The sequence below is a fragment of the Oncorhynchus kisutch genome, linkage group LG18, assembly GCF_002021735.2.
Source record: "Oncorhynchus kisutch isolate 150728-3 linkage group LG18, Okis_V2, whole genome shotgun sequence".
NCBI classification, from domain to species: domain Eukaryota; kingdom Metazoa; phylum Chordata; class Actinopteri; order Salmoniformes; family Salmonidae; genus Oncorhynchus; species Oncorhynchus kisutch.
The window spans coordinates 71,136,036-71,158,848 of NC_034191.2; the positions used below are offsets into that span (position 1 = coordinate 71,136,036).

Sequence of the window (22,813 nt, forward strand, 5' to 3'; positions counted from 1 at the left end):
TTTCCCTTTAGGTCATGCTTTGAAGCCTTCACGGAGAACATGACAGGAGAAACTCAGCTCTTGGAGATCAGGAGGCAGTACCATTGTGCTGGGTATAACTGTGCCATCGCAGTCATCAGCTGTAGCTTCAACGAGACCAAGTTCTACCAAGGCTTCCTCTTCACAGAGAAACCTGAGAAGGTGATACAAAGTCGCCTGGTCCCAGATCTGTTTGTGCTGTATTGCCAACTCCTATTGTCATGCCATACTAAAGGGTTAATTCAACCAAACTGCATTGCAGATTTTATCCAGTTGTATATTTTAAAGCAGTAAGGCCCGAGGGTGTGTGGTTTATGGCCAATAAACCACAGCTAAGGGCTGTTTGTCAGCACGGCGCAACGTGGAGTGCCTGGACACAGCCCTTAGCCGTGGTATATTGGCCATATATCATAAACCCACGAGGTGCCTTATTGCTATTATAAACTGGTTACCAATGTAATTAGAGCAGTAAAAATAAGTGTTTTGTCATACCCGTGGTATACGGTCTGATATACCACAGATATAATCAGCATTCAGGGCTCGAACCACCCAGTTTATAATGCAAGTTATGGCATTGTTGAATACTTGTTTCTGATTGGCATGAAGGGCATTCTAGAGTGTGCATTATAATATATACACTCAGTTTATAAAAACATATAAACTATGTACTTTTTTCCTGTGGTGAAATAAAATTGCTAAATGGTATGGGTATAGAAGTACCAGGCTCATCTCACATGATCAATTCTACAATACAAATCAATAATGTATGTTCTTCTGTTCTTTCCCCCAGAATCAATTCATATTCGAGAATCTCATTGATACCCAAAGGACGTACAGATTCCCCATTGAAATTGAGGTGTATATATATTTTTTTTTTCTCCCACTGATGAGATGACATCAGTGAGTAATCAGAGTGATGTCAGTAATCTGAGCATAGCCTTCTCATTCTCCCTATAGGTTCCTATGGAGAGGAAGAAGAAATACATCATGATTCGGAAAGAAGTGAGCGAGGAGAACGGAGGTAGGATGAATCTGCATCTCCACCTGATATTCAGTTGAGGTTCCTTGGTATACTTCACGTTACATTGTTGGAAGTAACAGTTGTCTCTATATTTAACCTTTCTATCCGTGTTGTCTCTGCCCATCAGAGGAGCCAGTATACCTCTCCTCTCAGTCCTACATGGCTGACAGCAGTCTGAGTGAGGAGATGAGTCAGTTTGACTTCTCAACCGGAGTCCAGAGCTTCTCCTACAATTCTCAGAATACTGCGGGGCAAAGTCGCACAGTCAGGAAGCGGGTCAGTCCGACCGCTTTCTCTCTCCATGCTCCAGGGTTGCTTTTACGTGGGTTAGAGTGTATCCATGGGAGAGACTCTTGTCCCATCCCCTAACAGGCCCCTTACCTTTATTATACACATTGCATAAGTACATATAAGTACATAAGTACATATACGATATCCTAAAGATATACTGAGTCAATACTTAGTGGAAGCACCTTTAGCAGAAGGAACAGCTGTGTGTCTCTTTGGATATAAATATACACAAAGAGCCTACAAACTCATTTGCACTGTTGTATCTTTCTATTGGTAAATGTTTGACTGTTTTTGGAATTACCTCAGGAGAGAGCCGAGACCATTTCGGCTCAGGAGGAGACGGTGGACCTGGAGATGGATGAACTGAACCAACACGAGTGCATGGCGGCCATGACGTCTCTGGTGGGCCACATGCAGAGGAACAACATCACTCCCAGAGTTGAACAGGTCTGCTCCATGCCACTGCTCCATTCCACACTGACCACTTAGCCCCTAAACCCCTGGCACTCTTATAGATCTGAGAGGTTTTGATAGATATAAGCATTATTATGGCTTAATCTTGCCCTCTGGTCGGCTTTTTGCAATATTGATTCCACATATCCAGCCCTCATCAGATCTACAGGGAGTAGGGGCTAGGGGTGGATTTGGAATTCTGCACAAGTCTGTCTATTGCAGTTGGAGAAAGGTTGATAGTATATTTTGGGGATTGGGACCCATTCCAACATGTTGTCTTGTCTTCTGTGTGGTCTAGGGAGGCGTACCCAGTGAACTCCCACCCTGGATGAAGTTCCTGCAAGGAAAGTTGGCAAATCCAGCCACACCGCTAAATATCCGACTTTTCATCGCAAAGCTGATAATCAACACAGAGGAGGTGAGGCCACCCATCCTCTAACAATATCTGCCAACAATATATTTTCTCCCTGAGTTTACCCTTCATCTTTCCCATTTTTCCCATTTGTATTTCAAATTGGCAGGTGTGGTTCCAACATACTGTTCCTGATATTTCTGATGGTTCTGACGCTGTTGTTCTGCAGGTTTTCCGTCCATACGCCAGGCTGTGGCTGGGGCCGCTCCTACAGCTGGTGGTCTCTGGGAACAACGGGGGTGAAGGGATCCACTTCATGGTGGTGGACATAGTGGTCACAGTGCTCTCCTGGATTGGCCTGGCCACTCCCAAGGTTCTTTCCCGTGTCTTCTTTTCACCCCTTTTCTCATTGAGCTACACTCTATATACAGTACAAACATATGTGGACACCCCTTCCAATTATTCTGCTACAGTTGCAAAAAAAAGTATGTGAACCCTTTGGATTTACCTGCATTTCTGCATAAATTGGTCATCAAATTTGATCTGATCTTCATCTAAGTCACAACAATAGACACACACACAGTTTGCTTTAACTATTAACACACAAACAATTATACATTTTCATGTCTTTATTGAACACACCGTGTAAACATTCACAGTGCAGGGTGGGAAAATTATGGAAAATTATGGTTTTTAATAACTGGTTGACCCTCCTTTGGCAGCAATAACCTCAACCAAATGTTTTCTGTAATTTTGGACCATTCCTTTTTATAAAACTGTTTCAGTTTAGCAATATTTCTTCTGTTGAAGACATTCTGTTGTTGATTTACTTCTGTGTTTTGGGTCATTGTCCTGTTGCATCACCCAACCTCTGAGCTTCAATTGGCGGACAGATAGCGTAACATTCTCCTGCAAAATGTCGACAAACTTGGGAGTTCATTTCTCTGTCGAAAGATAGCAAGCTGTCCAGGCCCTGAGGCAGCAAAGCAGCCCCATACCATGATGCTCCCTCCACCATACTTTACAGTTGGGATGAAGTTTTGATGTTGTTGTGCTGTGCCTTTTTTTCTCCACACACAGTGTTGTGTGTTCTTTCCAAACAACACAACTGTAGTTTCATCTGTCCACAGAATAGTTTGCCAGAAGTGCTGTGGAACATCCGGGGGCTCTTTTACAAACTTTAGACATGCAGCAATGTTTTTTGGACAGCAATGGCTTCTTCCGTGGTGTCCTATGAACACCATTCTTATTTAGTGTTTTACGTATCGTAGACTCATCAACAGAGATGTTAGCAAGTTCCAGAGATTTCTGTTAGTCTTTAGCTGACACTCTAGGATTCTTCTTAACCTCATTGAGCATTCTGCACTGTGCTCTTGCAGTCATCTTTGCAAGAGGGCCACTCCTAGGGAGAGTAGCAACAGAGCTGAACTTTCTCCATTTATAGACAATTTGTCTTACCGTGGACTGATGAACATCAAGGCTTTTAGAGATACTTTTGTAACTCTTTCCAGCAAGTCAACAATTCTTAATCTTAGGTCTTCTGAGATCTCTTTTGTTCGAGGCATGGTTCACATCAGGCAATGCTTCTTGTGAATAGCAAACTCACATTTTGTGAGTGTCTTTTATAGGGCCAGGCAGCTTTAACCAACATCTCCAGTCTCATCTCAGCATGCGTTTACTGTGAACACTGAGGCTGTACCAGCTTTAAGTTACAGTTTTAACAGTGGCCAAGTAGGCTTTTGTTTTCTGTTTGATCATAATGTAGGCCCACCAGATTGGCCTACAATAAAAACAACTATGGAGAAAATGCATCCCATAACAATTTAATATGGAAATAGCTGTTCTATCATTCAGCCTACAGTAGCAGCCAATGTGTGGTGTTCAATGTAGGCCAACATTCCATGAGACTTTTGACAAAAAAACATACAGTACAGGGCTTAACCTGTTTATCCACTTGCCCTTCAGACAAGGAGGTGACTGTAAATGTTGTTGTTTTGATGCTAGAAACCACTTTATAAAATAAAATGCATTATTATGCCCATACCATTATTACAGAGAATCAGACAAATGATCCTACCTTCTGCCTATTGGGTACTTATTCAAGCCTGTCTCAAAATACAACACTGCCCCTTTAAGACAAAAGAAAACCTCTACCTGACTCTCATTTCAAAGAGAAATGTACACGTTTTGTGCTCATGTAGGAAGCAATCACTCCCCTATTGCTGACTACACATTATCTATAACTAGGCTATTAACTCACTACAGCTGCTACATGCAGCTCTTGCTTTGATCTCAAAATAAGCACATCTACTCATGACCACAGCTGTAAACACAGTCCAGTTCAAAGTAAATGGCATAAATTCATATGGCAATGGTCTATTTGCATATAGGCATTCTGCAGCTCTGATTGGTTATGCCGCACCGGTCTGTGTAGAGTACGGGCTGAGTCGTGCACAATAGAATCCTACTTCGACGCGTTCTACCTACAACATCTCTTGCATAGTTAGTTTTGTTTCGGTATGTTACATTGAAAGTGTCTAATATTGTATTGTTTCGCTCACAATTGCCACAGTAAAGGGAAACGTTGATAGTGTTAACTAACAGGGAAAAGTCTAGAAAGTTGAGTGAAGTTCAATCTCGTGCTTCTCTACGTGGGCTGATAATTCTTCTGAGCTCTGTGCGGTGTTCCCAGCGCGGCAGTCTTGGGCTACTGCACGCTAATGCTCAGCTTAGAGGGAACATTGACCTCAATGCCATCGAACACCTTTGGGATGAATTGGAATGCGAGCCAGGCCTAATCGCCCAACATCAGTGCCCCGACCTCACTAATGCTCTTGTGGCTGAATGGAAGCAAGTCCCCGCAGCAATGTTCCAACATATAGTGGAAAGCCTTCCCAGAAGAGTGGAGGCTGTTATAGCAGCAAAATATGGACAAACTCCATATTAATGACCATGATATTGGAATGAGATGTTCGATGAGCAGTTGTCCACATACTTTTGGTCATGTAGTGTACTTCCAATATAGCATTATTTCTCCTACTATGATTTTTGCCCCCCCATGGGGGAAATGTTGCAGTACAGTCTTTTTATTTTTGTTGGTGTCCCAGGGCAACACCAGAGATGAAGACCTGGCCAAACGTCTGCTGGAGTTCCTGATGAGGAACAGCTTCCACCCCAAGAGACCCGTCTTCAGACACAACCTGGAGATCATTCGCACTGTGGTGGAGTGCTGGAAGGACTGTCTGGACGTGCCCTACAAGTGAGAATGACCCTAGTACAAGCATTTAATTTCCTTTCCCACTGATTTCCCCAAGCTTTTGAAAACCTTCTCAAAAAAGTGAACTATACTTTTAATATCAACATGCGTCCTCTTTCTTCTTTGTTGCGCAGCCTGATCTACGAGCGTTTCTGCGGCACAGACCCAAACAGTAAAGATAACTCCGTAGGGCTCCAGCTGCTGGGCATCGTTCTGGCCAACAGCCTCCCTGCCTACGATGCCAGGAAGTGTGATATCGAGTACGACAGGTAAATGGGCAACCTGTGTGTCTGTCTGTCGAGAAAGTAAACAAATGCATCAGCTGATTAGATTGATGATGAGCATGATTGTGGTTATGATGATGAAGAAGATTATTATGATTGTGGTTATGATGATTGTGGTTATGATGATGAGCATGATTGTGGTGATGATGATGACGAAGAAGATTATTATGGTGGTGGTGATGATGATTGTGGTGATGATGATTGTGGTTATGATGATGAGCATGATTGTGGTTATGATGATGAAGATTATTATGATGGTGGTGGTGGTGATGATGATGATGATGATGATGATGATTGGGGTGATGATTGTGGTTATGATGATGATTGTGGTTATGATGATGAGCATGGTTGTGGTGATGATGATGAAGAAGATTATTATGGTGATGGTGGTGATGATGATGACTTAGTATTATTAGTAGTATTATGGCATTATTTACCTTACTATTGTTGACCTTATTTTACCTGGTAAACGTGATTGAAAACCCATTCCTCCATTGTGAGTGTTGCATTGAATGAGGGTACTGAGTGTTTCAGTGAGTAAGGCCTGACTATGTGAAATGTGTTGCAGGTATATCCAGTCCCTGACCAACAACCTGGCCTTCACCAGATATAAGGAGGTCTACTCTGCAGCCGCTGAGATCATTGGTCTTATCTTGAAGAACATGACTGAAAAGGACAGTGTATGTTAACTTGTCCTCTTGATAATCCTAAACCCAAATGATGGACTTTATTTACTTTTTATTTGAACATGATTCAACGTGTTTTTTCTTTCTTTCAGCAACCTGATGCATCGCTGCTCAGTCTCACTGTAAATAAATTAAAAGATCTGAAGAAAAAAGACCTGGATGACAAATTCATTATCTGCTTGAGCAAAGTTTCCAAACACTTCCCTCCCTTTATGGACCGGTAAGAGTAGTGTTTTTATCTTGTAACTTCCTGAAACACCATGATCTAGTAAGCTAGTTCAGCCCAGGTCCATCAGTGTAGGCGCTAAAACTGAGGTAAATAATTTAGCTAATTCACTGGATACAAAATTAACTGGGCTAAAAGTGAAGCTGCACTCCTTCACTGTCATACATTTCCGACTTACTTTGATAATGCTCCTTTTTGTTAGGAAAGATTTACAAATATTTGTAGATAAACATCGGGTCACCTCGATTAGAATGGATTCTGGAGGAAGACTTCCTGGCTGGTTTGCTCTAATCAAATCTGGGCAATTACCCAGTTATTTTGATACGCAAGGCTACTTCCTAAATACACAAAGCAGCTTTATGAGAGTTTGTAAACATTTTTGCAGTACTGTTTACACCTGTTGTATCCTGTTCACATGACAAATAAAGTAGATTTTGATTTGACTTACAATAATGTGTGTTTGTGTGTGTGTGTGTGTGTGTGTGCGCGCACACTTGTGTGTCTATATTAGGTTTGTCAACGTAGTGTCCTACCTGCTGCCGAAGCTGCACGGCATGTTGAAGACCCACTGTCTGGAGTGTGTTTTCAGCCGGGCCGAAGTCATCCCAGACATCTACCTGCTGTTGAAGACCAAGGGATTCACCCAGATCATGGCCCACAGGTTTGCACCCTACACACACGCACATATATGAGGCCTGGACTAAAAAGCATGGTCGATTGGAGAATCTCCAGTGTAATCGCTTTTTAGTCCAGGACCAGCCTTAATCAGTGTCAGACATAAACTCCGGTAGAAACCACATGACGTTGTTGCCGTTCTCCTAGGGATGAGGTCAGACAGAGAGTGTGTCTGGACATCATCCACAAGATCCTGGCCAAGCTGAAGCCAGCGGAGCTCCAGGAGGTCCTGGGAGCCGTCACAGCATTCATCTCCCACCCCTCGCCGGCCTGCAGAGAGAGGATGTACGACATCCTCATGTGGATTCAGGATAACTACAGGTTGGTACAGTGCTCATTTTAGGACAGCCTCACCGCATTGATTCAATCACCATGCCTCACGCTTACACAACAACGGTTTAGTTCCTATTTGGACCCCACCACTATGCCCCCTATAATTGCTCTAATGTTGATGCTCGGGAAATTACGGATAGAATGATTGTGAAAGGCTAACGAAGTCATTTGTTTTCAGTGATGTAGAGAGTCAGTCTGACAGTGTTTCGGTGGAAGTGTTCAACGAGGCAAAGGAAACCCTGCTTCAGGGACTTACAGATGGAAACCAAGGGCTGCAGTAAGTACTTATCTTACATGTGGCATAAAATTAATTTCTCACAAAGTAGTGTCTAGCATTCTGCCTCCCCTCAATCTGCAGGCTGTACGTGCGTAACTTCTGGAGCCACGAGAAGCGCCTGCCCAAAGCCACCCTGGAGCGCATGCTGGTGTTGCTGCACTCTCTATACTCTAGTCGCATCGAGGAACACTTCCTCAGTCTGGCCACTAACCTGCTCCTGGAGATGACCAGCCAGAGTCCAGACTACACACGCAACATGTTTGAGTATCCGCTGTCTGAGTGCAAGTTCCAGGTCAGGAGACTGTGACCACCGTAGAAATCAAATAATTTATTTCTAGATCATTCTTTCAAGAATGATTTTGTTTTAGAACATTTTATTTCTATGAAGTGACTAATATAGGCTTCGGCCTGCAAAGAATGCACATTTTGATAGATGTACTTTAACAAAACAATGTGACAGAAAAGTACATTCAAATGTATCTTTTCAGGTTTATTACATTTAAATGTGAATTCCACACATGATCACGAAAGACACAGACATCTACTACTGTGGGGAAATCTGCAATAAGACTGTAGAGCAAAGTGTTTTGATGACTTTTTCTCTCTTCAAGGACTATGTGATTGATTCGAACTGGCGTCTCAGGAGCACCGTCCTAACCCCGATGTTTGTGGAAACTCAAGCCACGCAGGGAGCCACGCAGGGCCTGGAGAGCTCCACGTCTCAACCAGGGACCGTGAGGAACCAGCTCCGAGCAACACAAGGCTCACTGGAGTTCAGCCAGACTCAAGCTCCAGGTATGTACGTCCCCTTTCCTTCAAAAAGCCTTTGAAACTGAGATATTCAGTTGGTTGGGGTATGGGTGTGAGTTAGCTATGACTAACCAGCTGTAACTAACTAATTGTTAGCTATACATTTGAGTTAACTCTTTGATAGTGTTTAGCATGCTTGTGTTTTTTGTGTGGTTACGTGCGTTTTACATTGTTTTGTTTCCCTGTATTTCAGGCCGGCGCTCCGCCTATAACTGGTTGACTGGCAGCAGCGTGGACACCCTGGCTGAGTACTCGCTGTCCTCTGAGTCCCTTTCCGCTCTACTCGTGTTCGACAAGAAGAAGCCGGCTGCTTGGAGGCCCACCGGGGACGGCTTTGGCACCAGGCGCCTCGCCTCGCCTTCTGACGAGGGTGACAGCCGCAGCAAAGGCTAGTCTCTCAAGTTTCATACCACCATTTGATGTTATTCCTTTTGTTTAAAAATGATAACACAATAGTCTCTTTTTTTTCATTGCAAAGAAAACAATTTCTCCAAATGTTTTCCGTTGTGTGCACTTATGGATACTATATGTCTATCAGCTGTCAATGTCCTGTTTGTCTGCTTCCCTTCAACAGCTCAGAGTGAACAACGCGCCGACATCCTGAGGCTGAGGAGACGCTTCCTCAAGGACCAAGAGAAAGTCAGCTTGGGCTTCGCCAAGAAGGAAATACGCCACCAAAGACAGGAGAAGGCAAGCGTCAAGAAAGCCCCTTTTTAAGTGAAGGAGTTATACACAGAGTGTACAAAACACTAGGAACACCTTCCTAATATTGAGTTGCACCCCCCTCCCTTTGCCTTCAGAACAGCCTAAATTCATCAGGGAATGGACTCTACAAGGTGTCAAACATTCCACAGGGTTGCTTGCCCATGTTGACCCGAATGTTTCCCACAGTTGTGTCAAGTTGGCTGGATGTGTTTTGGGTGATGGACCATTCTTGATACACATGGGGAAACTGTTGAGCGTGAGAAACTCTGTAGCGTTGCACTCAAACCAGTGCGCCTGGCACCTACTACCATACCCTGTTCAAAGGCACTTAAATATTTTGTCTTGCCATTCACCCTCTGAATGGCACACAATCCATGTCTCGAGGCTTAAAAATGCTTCTTTAACCTGTCTTAACTGTCTTTAACTTCTCTTCATCTACACTGATTTTGACGTGGATTTAACAGGTGACCTCAATAAGTGATCATAGCTATTACCTGGGTTCATCTGGTCAGCCTGAAAGAGCAGGTGTTCCTAATGTTTTGTACACTCAGTGTAGATCAAATCCATATTTGTTCTGTATTTGTAGTTATCTGCATTTCAATCTTTTTTTGCTTGAGTTTTATGCTGCCATTTTGTCTTCTAACTGGCCGGGTTATGTGTTAACTTAGGACAAGATGGCCGACCAGAGGCTAAGAAAGGAGGCCCAGGTCACTCTGTACCGCAGCTACAGATCCGGAGACTTGCCTGATATCCAGATCCAGCACAGTAGCCTCATCGCTCCCCTGCAGGCTCTGGCACAGGTCTGTCCCACCTCTGGATGGCCACCCCACTGTTACATCACTTTCATTTACTATACTCACTTTACTTTTGTTTAACATTTCACTTTGGGTCGTAAAAAGTAGTGCTCTGTGTTGTGGGAGAGCAGAACACACATTTCCATCTCATCAGAGCTGGACTCAAGTTCTCCTCTACTTCATTTGATTCTAAATGTCTTTTCCCAGAGAGATCCCACTCTGGCCAAGCAGCTGTTCAGCTCTCTGTTTGCTGGTGTCCTGCAAGAAATGGACGGCTTGGAGAAGTCTAATGAGGAGAAGAAGAGGATCAAGGAGGAGCTACTGAGGGATATGAACGGGTTCCTAAGCAAGAGTACCCTTTACTTTCCTCCTTTTGTTGCATGTGTGCAGGTTCGAGACTTCTCACGTTTTTTTTCACTGTGTGTAGAGGATGGTTCAGTTATTTTGGTATTATTGTGGAATATTTCTCATATGTTGGCATCTGCATTTGTAACACTTGAATCTTTGCCATTTCTGCTACAGTTGAAGTTGGAAGTTTACATACCCTTAGATTGGAGTCATTAAAACTCGTTTTTCAACCACACCACAAATGTCTTGTTAACAAACTATAGCTTTGCCAAGTCTGTTAGGACATCCACTTTGTGCATAACACAAGTCATTTTTCCAACAATTGTTTACAGACCGATTATTTAACAATTCCAGTGGGTCAGAAGTTTACATACACTAAGTTGACTGTGCCTTTAACCAGCTTGGAAAATTACAGAAAACGATGTCATGGCTTTAGAAGCTTCTGGTAGGCTAATTTACATTATTTGAGTCAATTGGAGGTGTACCTGTGGATGTATTTCAAGGCCTACCTTCAAAACTCATTGCCTCTTTGCTTGACATCATGGGAAAATCAAAAGAAATCAGTCAAAACCTAAAAAAAAAATGGTAGACCTCCACAAGTCTGGTTCATCCTTGAGAGCAATTTCCAAACGCCTGATACCTGGTACCACGTTCATCCATACAAACAATAGCACGCAAGTATAAATGCCATGGGACCACACAGCCGTCATACCGTTCAGGAAGTAGACACATTCTGTGCAAATCAACAGCAAAGGACCATGTGAAGATGCTGGAGGAAACGGGTGCAAAATATCTGTATCGACAGTAAAACGACTCCTATATCGACACAATCTGAAAGGCCGCTCAGCAAGGAAGAAGCCACTGCTCCAACCCGCCATAAAAAAAAGCCAGATTACGGTTTGCAACTGCACATGGGGACAAAGATCGTACTTTTTGGAGAATTGTCCTCAGGTCTGATGAAACAAAAATAGAACTGTTTGACCATAATGACCATCGTTATGTTTAGAGGAAAAAGGGGGAGGCTTGCAAGCTGAAGAACATCATCCCAACCGTGAAGCACGGGGGTGTCAAGCATCATGTTATGGGGGTGCTTTGCTTCAGGAGGGACTGATGCACTTCACAAAATAGATGGCCCCATGAGGCAGGAAAATGATGTGGATATATTGAAGCAACATCACAAGAAATCAGTCAGGAAGTTAAAGCTTGGTCGCAAATGGGTCTTCCAAATGAACAATGACCTTAAGCATACCTCCAAAGTTGTGGCAAAATGGCTTAAGGACAACAAAGTCAAGGTATTGGAGTGGCCACCACAAAGCCCTGACCTCAATCCTATAGAAAATGTGAGGGCAGAACTGAAAATGCGTGTGTGAGCAAGGAGGCCTACAAACCTGACTCAGTTACACCAGCTCTGTCAGGAGGAATGGGCCAAAATGTACCCAACTTAATTGAGGGAAGTATGTGGAAGGCTACCCGAAACGTTTGACCCAAGTTAAACAATTTAAAGGCAATGCTATGAAGTACTAATTGAGTGTATGTAAACATGTGACCCACTGGGAATGTGATGAAATAAATAAAAGCTGAAATAAATCATTCTCTCTACTTTTCACATTTTTTAAATAAAGTGGTGATCCTAACTGACCTAAGACCGGGAGTTTTTACTACGATTAAATTTCTGGAATCATGAAAATCTGAGTTTAAATGTATTTGGCGAAGGTGTATGTAAACTTCTGACTTCAACTGTATGTTGTGGGCGTGCATGTATTATTCATTGCATACAGTAAGAAAAAATGTGATGCATTCACAGAAATACCCAGTGAACAAGATGATTTGCAAGATGACTGGTGTGTGTTTTTGCAGGACATGAGCTACCAGCACAAGGATCTGCTCCAGATGCAGCCTGCAGCAGTGAGCTCCAGCTGCCTGGCCAGCCTCCAGCAGCCCACTGGCATCCTGTTGCTGGAGGAGGGCTTGGTCCAGGGCTGCAGCCCCGAAGAGCCCCCTGCCAAACGGGCCCGCGGCGGACGCAAAGAGGTCCCTCCAGACACAGAGAAATGGATTCATCTGGCAAAGTATGTAATGGTAGTTTGAGGATCTAATAAAAGGGAATCATAATTATAGGTTGGATGTATTTCTGCAGAGCCCTTTTTCAAGTGCTAAACATGCTTTAGCTGTACACACACACCTAATCTAATACAGTACTATACATTTGAATTTGATGTGGTATTGTTTTTCCTTTTTATCTCCTCCAGACTCTACAGATCTCTAGGCGACTACGATGTCGTTCGGGGGATCTTTGGCGGCAAGATTGGGACCAAGTCCATCACATGCACTGCTCTGCAAGCGGAAGCCAGCAGCAACTATGCTGAGGCAGTGAGGCTCTACAACGAGGTAATGCATTGAGAATTCAATTCAATTGCCTCATTGAGATGGGATTATTTGTGCAAGTACATGTGTATAAAAGGAATACAGATACAACACCGACATCCAACAAATCAATGTTTTTAAGTTTGCTGGTCCTGGAGTAGATGGTACTCCTTTACTCTATCACCCCATAGTGTATTATAAGACTTATAAGCATTCATAACAGCATTCATAACAGCTCACCGCTCCTTACAACAGTCATCGTAACTGCATTAAAGGTTATACATGCAGTCATATTGCATTACACACAGGTGGTTTATAAAAAGTGTTACCAAATATAACACCTTTTAACGTTGATGCTCACGTTGATGTTCCTCAACGCGACAGGCGCTCAACACGGAGTGGAGTGACGGCGAGCCCACGGACACAGAGAAGGACTTCTGGGAAATGGCGGCCCTGGAGGCATACAGCCATCTGACAGAGTGGAAGTCTCTGCAGTACTGCTCTATCGTCAACATCGACCAGGAACAGCCAGTCAACCTGGACAAGATGTGGGCAGAACCCTTCTATCAGGTAATCCCATCCCACAGAGTTGGATAGAGGGCTTGCCACAAAGTCTGCATGAGTTGTGCCATTGAAGCCTTTCACCATTTTTAAAGTAGTCAACTGGGTGGGACTTCCTATGGGGTAAGGAGGGATCATAGAATAAATGACAAGCCACAAAATTAGGTATTTGCTTTTATTTAGTCTATTTATAGTATGTATGTACTATATCAAAGCTATCTACAGTAGCAGTTTGCTTTTGTCTTGCACGATGGATTGGATTCATGAATGTGTGTGTTGGGTTTTGACTTGCACGATGACTTGTAGTCATGAATGTGTGTGTTGGTGTCACAAGAATTTTCAATCCCAATGATGATCACTAAACAATTATTTAAGCTTTGACCAATCCCCGAGGTTTGTAAGACCCTGGGTTTAATAATAATTAGGCAAAGGTTGGTTCTTTATTCACGAGAATGTTCTGAAGTCCATAATACAAAGACATGTCATTTTATAACTCTCACCCCCCCTACCTACTTACACGCACACACCGACACACAAACAGTACGGGGATTACACACACAGACACACAAACAGTAGGTGGGATGTATCTTTCCCCACAGTTCACATTCTTCGTTTACCGTTCCCTCCCTCCCGAGATTAGAGGGACCTTGACAGCGTCTCTTTCCTGTCGTAAGTTTTTCAAAGTTCCAACCAGGTCAGGTATAGTTTAATTGTCCTCTGTGTTTTCTTAGTCACAAACACATTTCTCTCCCTTACTTGTCTTGACCAAACCTTATTGGACTTTAGTCTAATTATTCTTTATACATTTTAAATGTCTAATAATTACATTAGTCTAATTATTCTTATACGTGTTACATAATCTAATAATTATGTTTCAAGGTGGAATTCTTTAGTCATTACCTTAAACATATAAATTCCCTTATCAGTTGGCTTTTGACTTGCACGATGGATTGTATTAATGAATGTGTGTGTTGGCTTTTGACAGGAAACATACCTGCAGTATATGATGCGCAGTATGTTGAAGCAGCTGCAGCTGGGGGAGAGGGACCAGGCTCTGCTCAGCTTCGTGGACAGTGCCATGAAGGTGGAAGAGCGCAAGGCCCTGCTGGAGAGCCACTACAGCCAGGAACTCAGCCTGCTCTACATCCTGCAGGAGGACTACGACCGCGCCAAGTATTACGCCAACAACTGCTTGCAGGTCTTCATGCAGGTCAGTGGCACCACAAGATGACAGATACTGCTACTGTAGTTACTGCTAGTGTGCGAGGGGGGAAGGATTGTAGGAAACATGGTTAATGTCGATGGAGTAGTGCAGACAAAGTCAGTTGTCATTTAAATATGGAGGTGCCTGATCACACTCAATCACTCACTCACTTGTTCATTTCCTCTCTCATGTCTCTGTGAAGAACTACTCTAGTGTGGACTCTCTGCTGAACCGCAGCCGGTTGACCATTCTGCAGTCGGTGCAGGCTTTGACAGAGATCCAGGACTTCCTCCAGTTCATCACTGGAGAGGGTGAGTGCCCCCCAATCGAACTAATTTTGATCTGAGGCACCATATCAGCTTGCTATTTCGTGACCAACTGGGGTTCGAACCCGGGTCACCGGTGTCCACTGAGCTATCTCGCTGTTTTGATTCACCATAATATCCTGCATAGGTGCCAAAATATATGTTCTATTTATCTATTTTTGTCGTAGTTTCCATTAACTCCCTACAAAACCTCATTAGACGATGGATTGACCGCTACCCTGACGCCAAAATGGATCCAATGAATGTATGGGATGATATCATTACGTCTCGGTAAGAGTTTTTTTTTTAAGAAGAAGAAAATAATGTGTCTATATAATGCAGGGTGTGTGGTTTCTTTGTACTGTCAAAATATCCCCTTCTACCTGCCCATGGTCCAGATGTTTCTTCCTGGACAAGATATGCGAGAAGCTCAGCAACCAGGCCACTAGTGACACCATGGAGGTGGACGGGGCAGAGCTGGACCAAGCCCAGGACCTCGACACTATCGTCAAGGACTGCAAGTTTAGCATGAAGCTATGCATGGCTGACAGCGCTTGGAAACAGGTGAGATCTTAGTCTGTCTCCCAATGCTCTCCAGAACCGAGGGGCTCCTGCTCACAGCCGAGGCCATGTGTTTTTGTTTGATCATTGTCCATTGTGGATGTCCTCCCGTGGCCACACAGGAAGTGACACATTGCACCTTTTTAAAATGCTTTGTCATTCCAGAGCAACTTCCCTGTAGCCACCAAGCTGCTGAAGGAGCTCCACCGAGAGGCCAAGACTCAGAGAGGCTCGCTGCTGCGTTGGGTCCACAGCTTCAGTCGCTTCAGCCACAAACGCAGCCTGGGTCAGGGGCCCGTGGAGCAGATCGCCACCATGCTGAAGGCTATCCCACTGCTGGGTAAGATCATGGATACTTGGAGGTTTGTTATGGCCAGTTATGGACTGTCCTGGGATCAATAGTGTCCAAACCATTTGCCTGAGTTTGATTAAGCTCCTCAAGTGTTGTAAAAAGGACTACATAAATCTTCATTTTATTCAGTGAGCAAGTTTGTTAAGAAAAATGGGTGCATGTTGCCTCAACGTGATGTGGTGCAGCCCTTACGTTCAGTCTTGTCCTCTATAGATGACCTTCAGGCTGAGTGCCAGAGTGCCAGTGGCCATGTTTTCAAAGACCAGAGGATCCTGTTGGGAACGTCCTACCACATCATGGCCTCGGCTGTGAGCAGGAGCCCCTCAGTTCTGGAGAGCATCGGGAGAGAGAAGGCAGACAGAGTTCTGCAGCTAGCTGGGTCTTCCTCAACAGCTAGTCAGCAGAAGGTATACAATTATGGGTCATCTCTTGTAACCTGCTGTATTTTTTCCAAAAGATGAATTCCGTGCCACATAAGAACATTTCTAACCCTTTGTGCAGGCGGTGGTAGGGCTGCAGATGCGAGCTCTGGAGTTGTTCAGTGGTGCCGTGAGGAGGGCGGGTGAGGAAGTCCAGTCCTACACTCAGGAGTGTTTAGACACCAGCGGCATCGTCGAGGCCTACATGGCTCTGGCCAACTTCTGTGACCAAAGATTGCGTGAAGAGGAGCAAAGCAGTAACAGTGAGTCCCTCCAGCACCTCTGACTTTCGCCCTAGTTTCCTGGAAAGATGAGTGTATCACTATGTACGATTTGGTCCCTGGTTAGATGTAATTGTTACGCTCTGTTTTTTTTAAGCACCAGACAGTACCAGTCTTAGTAGATTCCAGCTGAAATAGGACTGACATTTAGTTAGGGAAACCAACTATTACGGACACAGTAATCTACCCTTATTGCTGTTTAGGCAGTGACTAATCGTCTAATCACTACTAACGTGTGTATCTGGATGTTGTCTTGTAGTTAGTGATTTCCCTGAGCTGGCCACCCTGCCTGTTCACGTGGTAGAGAGCATGCTCAAAGCCCTGAAGCTAAACTCAGAAGAGGCCCGGCTCAGGTTCCCCCGTCTCCTGCAGATCATCGAGCTCTACCCTGCTGAGACTCTGGACCTCATGGCCAAAGAGGTAGGGAGCCTACCAGGGTCCGGGTCCATTCCATTTCCATAAGAAAGCTTTTCCTCAAAATACTATAGCTTTGTTTAGAATTAGCAGCTCAAAGTTTCCATGTTGTGGTTGACAGATGGTGACGGTGCCCTGCTGGCTGTTGATTGGCTGGATCAGTCAGATGATGGCCTTGTTGGACAAGCCCGAGGCTGTGGCGGTGCAGCATATGATTGGTCAGATTGCAGAGTTCTACCCCCAGGCGCTGGTCTACCCCTACATGATCAGCAGTGAGAGCTACCACTTTGAGGACTCGGCCAGTGGACACAAACACCAGGAGTTTGTCGACAGGTACTGTACTGCTTCCACCCTGGCTGTCTACTCAGTTCGCCAAAAGACCATGGACGCTGAATTTTGAATCATACTATCCCATAGTAACAAATTGTGTTACTAGACATGGATCCAGTATCAAGCAATGCTGAACAGTTCAGTGTTCACTACAGTGTATTTTATTACGCTTTGTATTACAGTCCACTATTTACCTGTATGAAATGTATTCAAAAGTTACATCTGCTCATAACCTAGCCTATTCCTTTGGGATTCATTGAAACAAGCACCACTAAGAATAATTGGTATTTCATACTAACTGTATAATAACTGCTACGGGTGATGTGTGTGTGTTGGACAGGCTCAAGTCCCTATTGGATAAAGGCGGTGCTGTGCGGGACTTTGTTGATGCCCTCCAGCAGCTAACAAACCCTGAGATGCTTTTCAAGGTGGTTGATGATTACAACATTGAAACAAGTGAACCATTTTCTTATTGCGGTCATCAGTGGTTGTTGATTCTTCTCAGTTCATTTTGAGGTGTAGATTCTGATAACATTTTCATGTGATTGTCACAGGATTGGTGGGACGATGTAAAAACGGAATGTGAGAAAACGAGTTTCGATAAGAAGAGGATGAGGAACATGTATGAAGAAATGTATTCTTCCCTCTGCGATCAGAAGTCACAAGGCCAAGGCGCATTCCGCCAGAGGTTTATACAGGTTGGCATCTTCACATATCATTAAAACACAGATACAGATATACTTGTCATATACAGTGCATTCGGTAATAATTCAGACCCCTTTACTTTTTCCACATTTTGTTATGTTACAGCCTTATTCTAATTATTATATATTTTTATTCTCATCAACCTACACACAATACCCCATAGAAATGTTTCAAAATGTATTATAAATATTTTTTTAAACAGATACCTTAGTATTCAGACCCTTTGCTATGAGACTCAAAATTGAGCTTGGGTGTATCCTGTTTCCATTGATCACCCTTGAGATGTTTCACAACTGTGGGAAGCATTGGAGTCAACATGGGCCAGCATCCCTGTAGAACACTTTCGACACCTTGTAAGAGTCCATGCCCTGATGAATTGAGGCTGTTCTGAGTGCAAAAGGGGGTGCAACTCAGTATTAGGAAGGTGTTCCTAATGTTTTGTATACTCAGCGTATATCATATATGTTATTATATTCCACTGAAATCATTCATTTCGGTGCACTCTAGAAATTTGCCAAGGAAGTGGAGAAGTGGTTGGGCCGTGGTGGTGCCAGGCTTTTTGAGAAGCGGAGAGACAAGGTCTTCCTGAGGCAGGTGGACACAGACCTGATCAGCTCCATGCGCGGGTCCCGGGAAGAGCCAGGGAACCTGAAGGAATACTCCCCCTGGCTGAGCGGCTTCAAAGCCGACTCACTCCGGAACGAGCTGGAAGTCCCAGGTCAGTAGGGATGCAACGTTTCTCATGTCAAGTTCTACGCAGGTGATGCCATTTTGCTTTCCAGCTGTCACTTTATGTATAATATATGATCATCAGTAGTATGTGATTTATCTCCTCTTGTCTTAGGGCAATATAACAGCAGATCCAAACCTTTGCCAGAGTATCATGCAAAAATTACAGGATTTGATGAAAGGGTATGTATGATCCAAAGCTGTTATTTCCACTTCCTGTTGTTCTCTTGACCATCACTTTAGCCTCTATTTCAATTGAATGTGTTGCTGTTTGCAACCCTGAATGTTACTTCGGGGGCCTTTTTATATCTAGGCATGGATATAATCTAGGGGAAGTAGTAGTAGCACTTCATTTAACTTCTGTGTGTCTGCGTTCATCCGTCCCCAGGTAAAGGTGATGAACTCCATCCGGCGGCCCAAGCGTCTGATCGTGCGCGGGGACGACGAGCGGGAGTACCCATTTTTGGTGAAGGGCGGAGAGGACCTCCGTCAGGACCAGCGCATCGAACAGCTCTTCACCGTCATGAACATCCTCCTGGCCCAGAACACCACCTGCGCACACAGCAGCATGCAGCTCCGAACCTACCAGGTGGTGCCCATAACCACCAGGTAAGCTTTTCATTTTATTTAAAGTGTTTTCCCGACCCAGTCCTCAGGGCCAAAAAACTTTATCCATCACTAGCACAAGTGATTCAACTACTAATCATCATTGTGTAAATGTGGCAGTTTAAAATTAACAGCTGGTATTGCAGTGGCAGGGGGTCATGAAGTTATTTTCTGTTTACCAAGCAGACAGCTCCTGTACTTTTCAGTATGTTCTTGATGTATCCTTACAGAATTGGACTGATTGAGTGGATGGAGAATACCTGTACGCTAAAAGACCTGCTGCTCCGCACCAGGACTGAGGAGGAGCAGCAGACTCTAACTAGGTACAGTAGTAGCAGATATGCCAAAAACATAGAATCTACAACTGATCTCACTGACGATCTAGACAAAACAAATGTATCCTTTTTGTCTTTGTTCACTGTAGACCGAATGAAGTCTATGAAAACTGGCTCACCAAAGTCACCAAGTCAGATGCTCGTCAAATACAAGGTATCGGACGCTATGCTGAGTCTTACAAGTAAGTCAACTGAACTGTGTGTTATACTTAAACATAATAAACTCACTGACCCTGTTATTATGCATTTATCTAGTAAATATGTATCCTGGGTGTTGTGCTGTAATAAATCCTATTTATGCCTTTGTTTTTATAACCGTTCCAGATAATTTTCCATTTAAATGTATTTATGCCATCTATCACAGGATGGCAAAGCGCAATGAAACAGTTCATAATTTCATGAAGATGGAACAGCTTGTACCGGGCGATCTGCTGAGGTGGGTTTCTAATTTATATAATGACCTACACCATTGTGTATAGATGCAGCTATCAAGCCGTTACATTTAGTAAACAAACCTTTCCTCCCTCATTTTCTTGAAGAAATCCCTGATCTGACATGGCCGGATTGGTGAAAGCTACTGTTTGTGATAGAACGGTTTACATCTATCAATTTGTTTTTGATCCGTGCTTACTTCAAGAAAGAAAGGGATGAAGGATGTTTATTAACAGGGCCAAAGCAATGATCCTATCAATTATCATTAGAGCACACTGAAGTGGAGCAGTCTTCAGTCTAATACCGAGGGATAATCCATGTCATGAAAAGTTTCTGTACACGTAATAGAAGATTAATCCAGCGTGTGCCGGCCATACATTCTTCTGCTAATTCAAAAAGGGCCATTGTCAATCTTTTTTCCAGGAGAGCGTTTGTCAGGATGAGCACCACCCCCGAAGCCTTCCTCTCTCTGCGCTCCCACTTCACCAGCTCCCATTCTTTGCTCTGTATCAGCCAATGGCTCCTGGGCATCGGCGACCGTCACCTCTCCAACTTCATGATCAACATGGAGACCGGGGGTATGATCGGAATCGACTTTGGCCACGCCTTTGGTTCTGCCACACAGGTGGGCACCCATGACGTTTTGTTTTGAGGGCAGGGATAGTGTAGAGCAGTGTTTATTAATTCTGGCACATTTGTGTCTTTGTACTACACACGGGATTTAAACCATCAAAGCAATTTATGAGTTGATCATTTGAATCAACTGTAGAGTGTTAGGACAAAATAAACATTTTCACCCATTTGGGCTTCCAGGACCAGGATTAAGAATAACTGGTGTAGTGAATAGTGCGGCCTAGTGAGTTGAATGTGCAAGCAGCTATTTATTACATTGGGTATATAAGCAGTTTCTTTTTGAATGATATTTGTACAAGTTCACATCTCTACCCCTAAGAAAATCTGGACAAATGTTTTTTTCTTGCACAGTTCCTCCCCGTGCCAGAGCTGATGCCATTCCGCTTGACGAGGCAGTTTGTGAATCTGATGCAACCTATGAAACAGTCGGGCCTGATCCAGAGTGTGATGGTGCATTCGTTGAGAGCCTACAGGGCCAACCCTGAGCTGCTGCTCAACACCATGGATGTGTTTGTCAAGGAGCCATCTCTGGACTGGAAGGTAGTAGTGCACGAGGTCTAGGGCCCAGCATCTAAGAGTACTTTAATACGATGTGTGTACATTATGACAATGTTACTAACTGGTTCTCACTAACCCTCAGAACTTTGAGCTGAAACAGCTGAAGAAGGGAGGCACTTGGACTGAGAGCGTCAACATAAAAGAAATTAACTGGTACCCGCTACAGAAAGTCAACTTTGCCAGAAGAAAACTAGAAGGAGCAAACCCTGCCACCATAACCAGGTAGGCAATATTTCCTCAGTGGATAACTTTAATTTATTTTTTTGTGTCCAGGGAGTTTTGAATTGGGTTTTCACAAAGTCAGGGTGTTAACTTGTGTATATGTCTTAAGAGCTCGATTCAATCAAATCCGCATTGCAGTATCTCTGTTTTGACCATGGTGAAGAGATCAGCACAAAGTAAATGAGAACTTTGACCCGGGATTCAGTCTAACGCAGATTAACGACCTGTGCACAATTATTTCCCTTTAAAGGAAATTTCCCCAACAATTACGGAGATAAATTTGCTGTGAACTCCACGGATGTTGGCTAAAGCAGAAATCCCTGATCAGTTAATCGCAGTGCACTAGTAATTTATTAGCGTTGTTTGAATCCCGTCCTTAAACATTTCTTTGGTAGGATGGCTGAATCTGGCCCTTAGTCTCTCTTGTTTGTTTTTAGTGAGGAGCTGAAGCTGGGCTTTGAGAAGGACTCTGCCTTCAAGGCCATGCAGTCTGTGGCATTGGGAAATGAGGAGCATAATGTGCGTGCCCGTCTGGGGCCCAACGGCCTGTCGGTAGAGAGCCAGGTGGACTGTCTTTTGGACCAGGCCATGGACCCCAACATTCTAGGGAGGGTCTGGGTGGGCTGGGAGCCCTGGATCTGAAATGCACACATCTCTCCCAATGAGGCCACTCCGAGACACAACTATGTTTGAATACTTTAAAAACACATCCTTCCTTGAAGTAATCACTGATTCAACAAAAATGTTTTGCATGTCAGCAATCAAGTTTAATATCACTTTCTAAATACATAAATACAGCCGGTATGACGCCTGTTGCGTCATACGAAGCAAAATGCATGAAACCCGGCTGTACTTCTGTATTTTGAAAGTTAAATATCTTAAACGTAATTGCTGACATACATTTTGGGACTACATCAACAATGGACTAATGAAACAAATACCAAATTATAATTTTAGGGTGGAATTTTCCATTAAGGATCAGATTTCTTCAAGGGAACGAGGAAGCATGTGTTCCTATAGTATTCAAACAGGACCAATGGACTGTTGCCCACGATATAGTGCTGATGTTGTTCCTTATAGATTATGAAGTTAGTACATGAAGTCCTGTCTTCAGTCTTTTTACGATTGTTTAAAAAGAAATGCTTAAATGAATTCTAACACACTCAAATTAGACACTTCATTGTTTAACTGTCTTTTTGTTTGGAAGGCACTGCATGGTGAATCATTGAATAAAACAGCAGTCCTTCGCTGTGCATTTGCAAGGTTGTCGTCA

General features: G+C 43.7%; 1 protein-coding gene across 1 annotated transcript in view; it reads left to right on the top strand.

Annotated features, from left to right (window-relative positions):
• prkdc (protein kinase, DNA-activated, catalytic subunit) overlaps window positions 1-22,793 on the top strand; it is a 43,981-nt gene extending 21,188 nt beyond the window's left edge. Inside the window, exons 43-86 of the mRNA XM_031796705.1 lie at window positions 12-180; window positions 809-874; window positions 976-1,039; window positions 1,167-1,315; window positions 1,637-1,777; window positions 2,082-2,201; window positions 2,365-2,508; window positions 5,243-5,394; window positions 5,526-5,660; window positions 6,244-6,355; window positions 6,454-6,581; window positions 7,099-7,248; window positions 7,410-7,583; window positions 7,774-7,872; window positions 7,954-8,164; window positions 8,484-8,667; window positions 8,876-9,070; window positions 9,257-9,372; window positions 10,056-10,187; window positions 10,389-10,571; window positions 12,387-12,598; window positions 12,779-12,917; window positions 13,278-13,463; window positions 14,440-14,664; window positions 14,861-14,969; window positions 15,152-15,254; window positions 15,362-15,527; window positions 15,690-15,864; window positions 16,090-16,283; window positions 16,378-16,558; window positions 16,836-16,996; window positions 17,112-17,323; window positions 17,661-17,748; window positions 17,875-18,018; window positions 18,533-18,743; window positions 18,870-18,937; window positions 19,143-19,363; window positions 19,591-19,683; window positions 19,785-19,877; window positions 20,060-20,131; window positions 20,551-20,752; window positions 21,112-21,300; window positions 21,401-21,540; window positions 21,978-22,793. Of these exons, the coding sequence (XP_031652565.1) occupies window positions 12-180; window positions 809-874; window positions 976-1,039; window positions 1,167-1,315; window positions 1,637-1,777; window positions 2,082-2,201; window positions 2,365-2,508; window positions 5,243-5,394; window positions 5,526-5,660; window positions 6,244-6,355; window positions 6,454-6,581; window positions 7,099-7,248; window positions 7,410-7,583; window positions 7,774-7,872; window positions 7,954-8,164; window positions 8,484-8,667; window positions 8,876-9,070; window positions 9,257-9,372; window positions 10,056-10,187; window positions 10,389-10,571; window positions 12,387-12,598; window positions 12,779-12,917; window positions 13,278-13,463; window positions 14,440-14,664; window positions 14,861-14,969; window positions 15,152-15,254; window positions 15,362-15,527; window positions 15,690-15,864; window positions 16,090-16,283; window positions 16,378-16,558; window positions 16,836-16,996; window positions 17,112-17,323; window positions 17,661-17,748; window positions 17,875-18,018; window positions 18,533-18,743; window positions 18,870-18,937; window positions 19,143-19,363; window positions 19,591-19,683; window positions 19,785-19,877; window positions 20,060-20,131; window positions 20,551-20,752; window positions 21,112-21,300; window positions 21,401-21,540; window positions 21,978-22,182 (6,613 nt within the window). The 3' untranslated portion in view covers window positions 22,183-22,793. The remainder of the gene's footprint in view (window positions 1-11; window positions 181-808; window positions 875-975; window positions 1,040-1,166; window positions 1,316-1,636; window positions 1,778-2,081; window positions 2,202-2,364; window positions 2,509-5,242; window positions 5,395-5,525; window positions 5,661-6,243; window positions 6,356-6,453; window positions 6,582-7,098; window positions 7,249-7,409; window positions 7,584-7,773; window positions 7,873-7,953; window positions 8,165-8,483; window positions 8,668-8,875; window positions 9,071-9,256; window positions 9,373-10,055; window positions 10,188-10,388; window positions 10,572-12,386; window positions 12,599-12,778; window positions 12,918-13,277; window positions 13,464-14,439; window positions 14,665-14,860; window positions 14,970-15,151; window positions 15,255-15,361; window positions 15,528-15,689; window positions 15,865-16,089; window positions 16,284-16,377; window positions 16,559-16,835; window positions 16,997-17,111; window positions 17,324-17,660; window positions 17,749-17,874; window positions 18,019-18,532; window positions 18,744-18,869; window positions 18,938-19,142; window positions 19,364-19,590; window positions 19,684-19,784; window positions 19,878-20,059; window positions 20,132-20,550; window positions 20,753-21,111; window positions 21,301-21,400; window positions 21,541-21,977) is intronic.
• The last annotated feature ends 20 nt before the right edge of the window (window positions 22,794-22,813 follow it).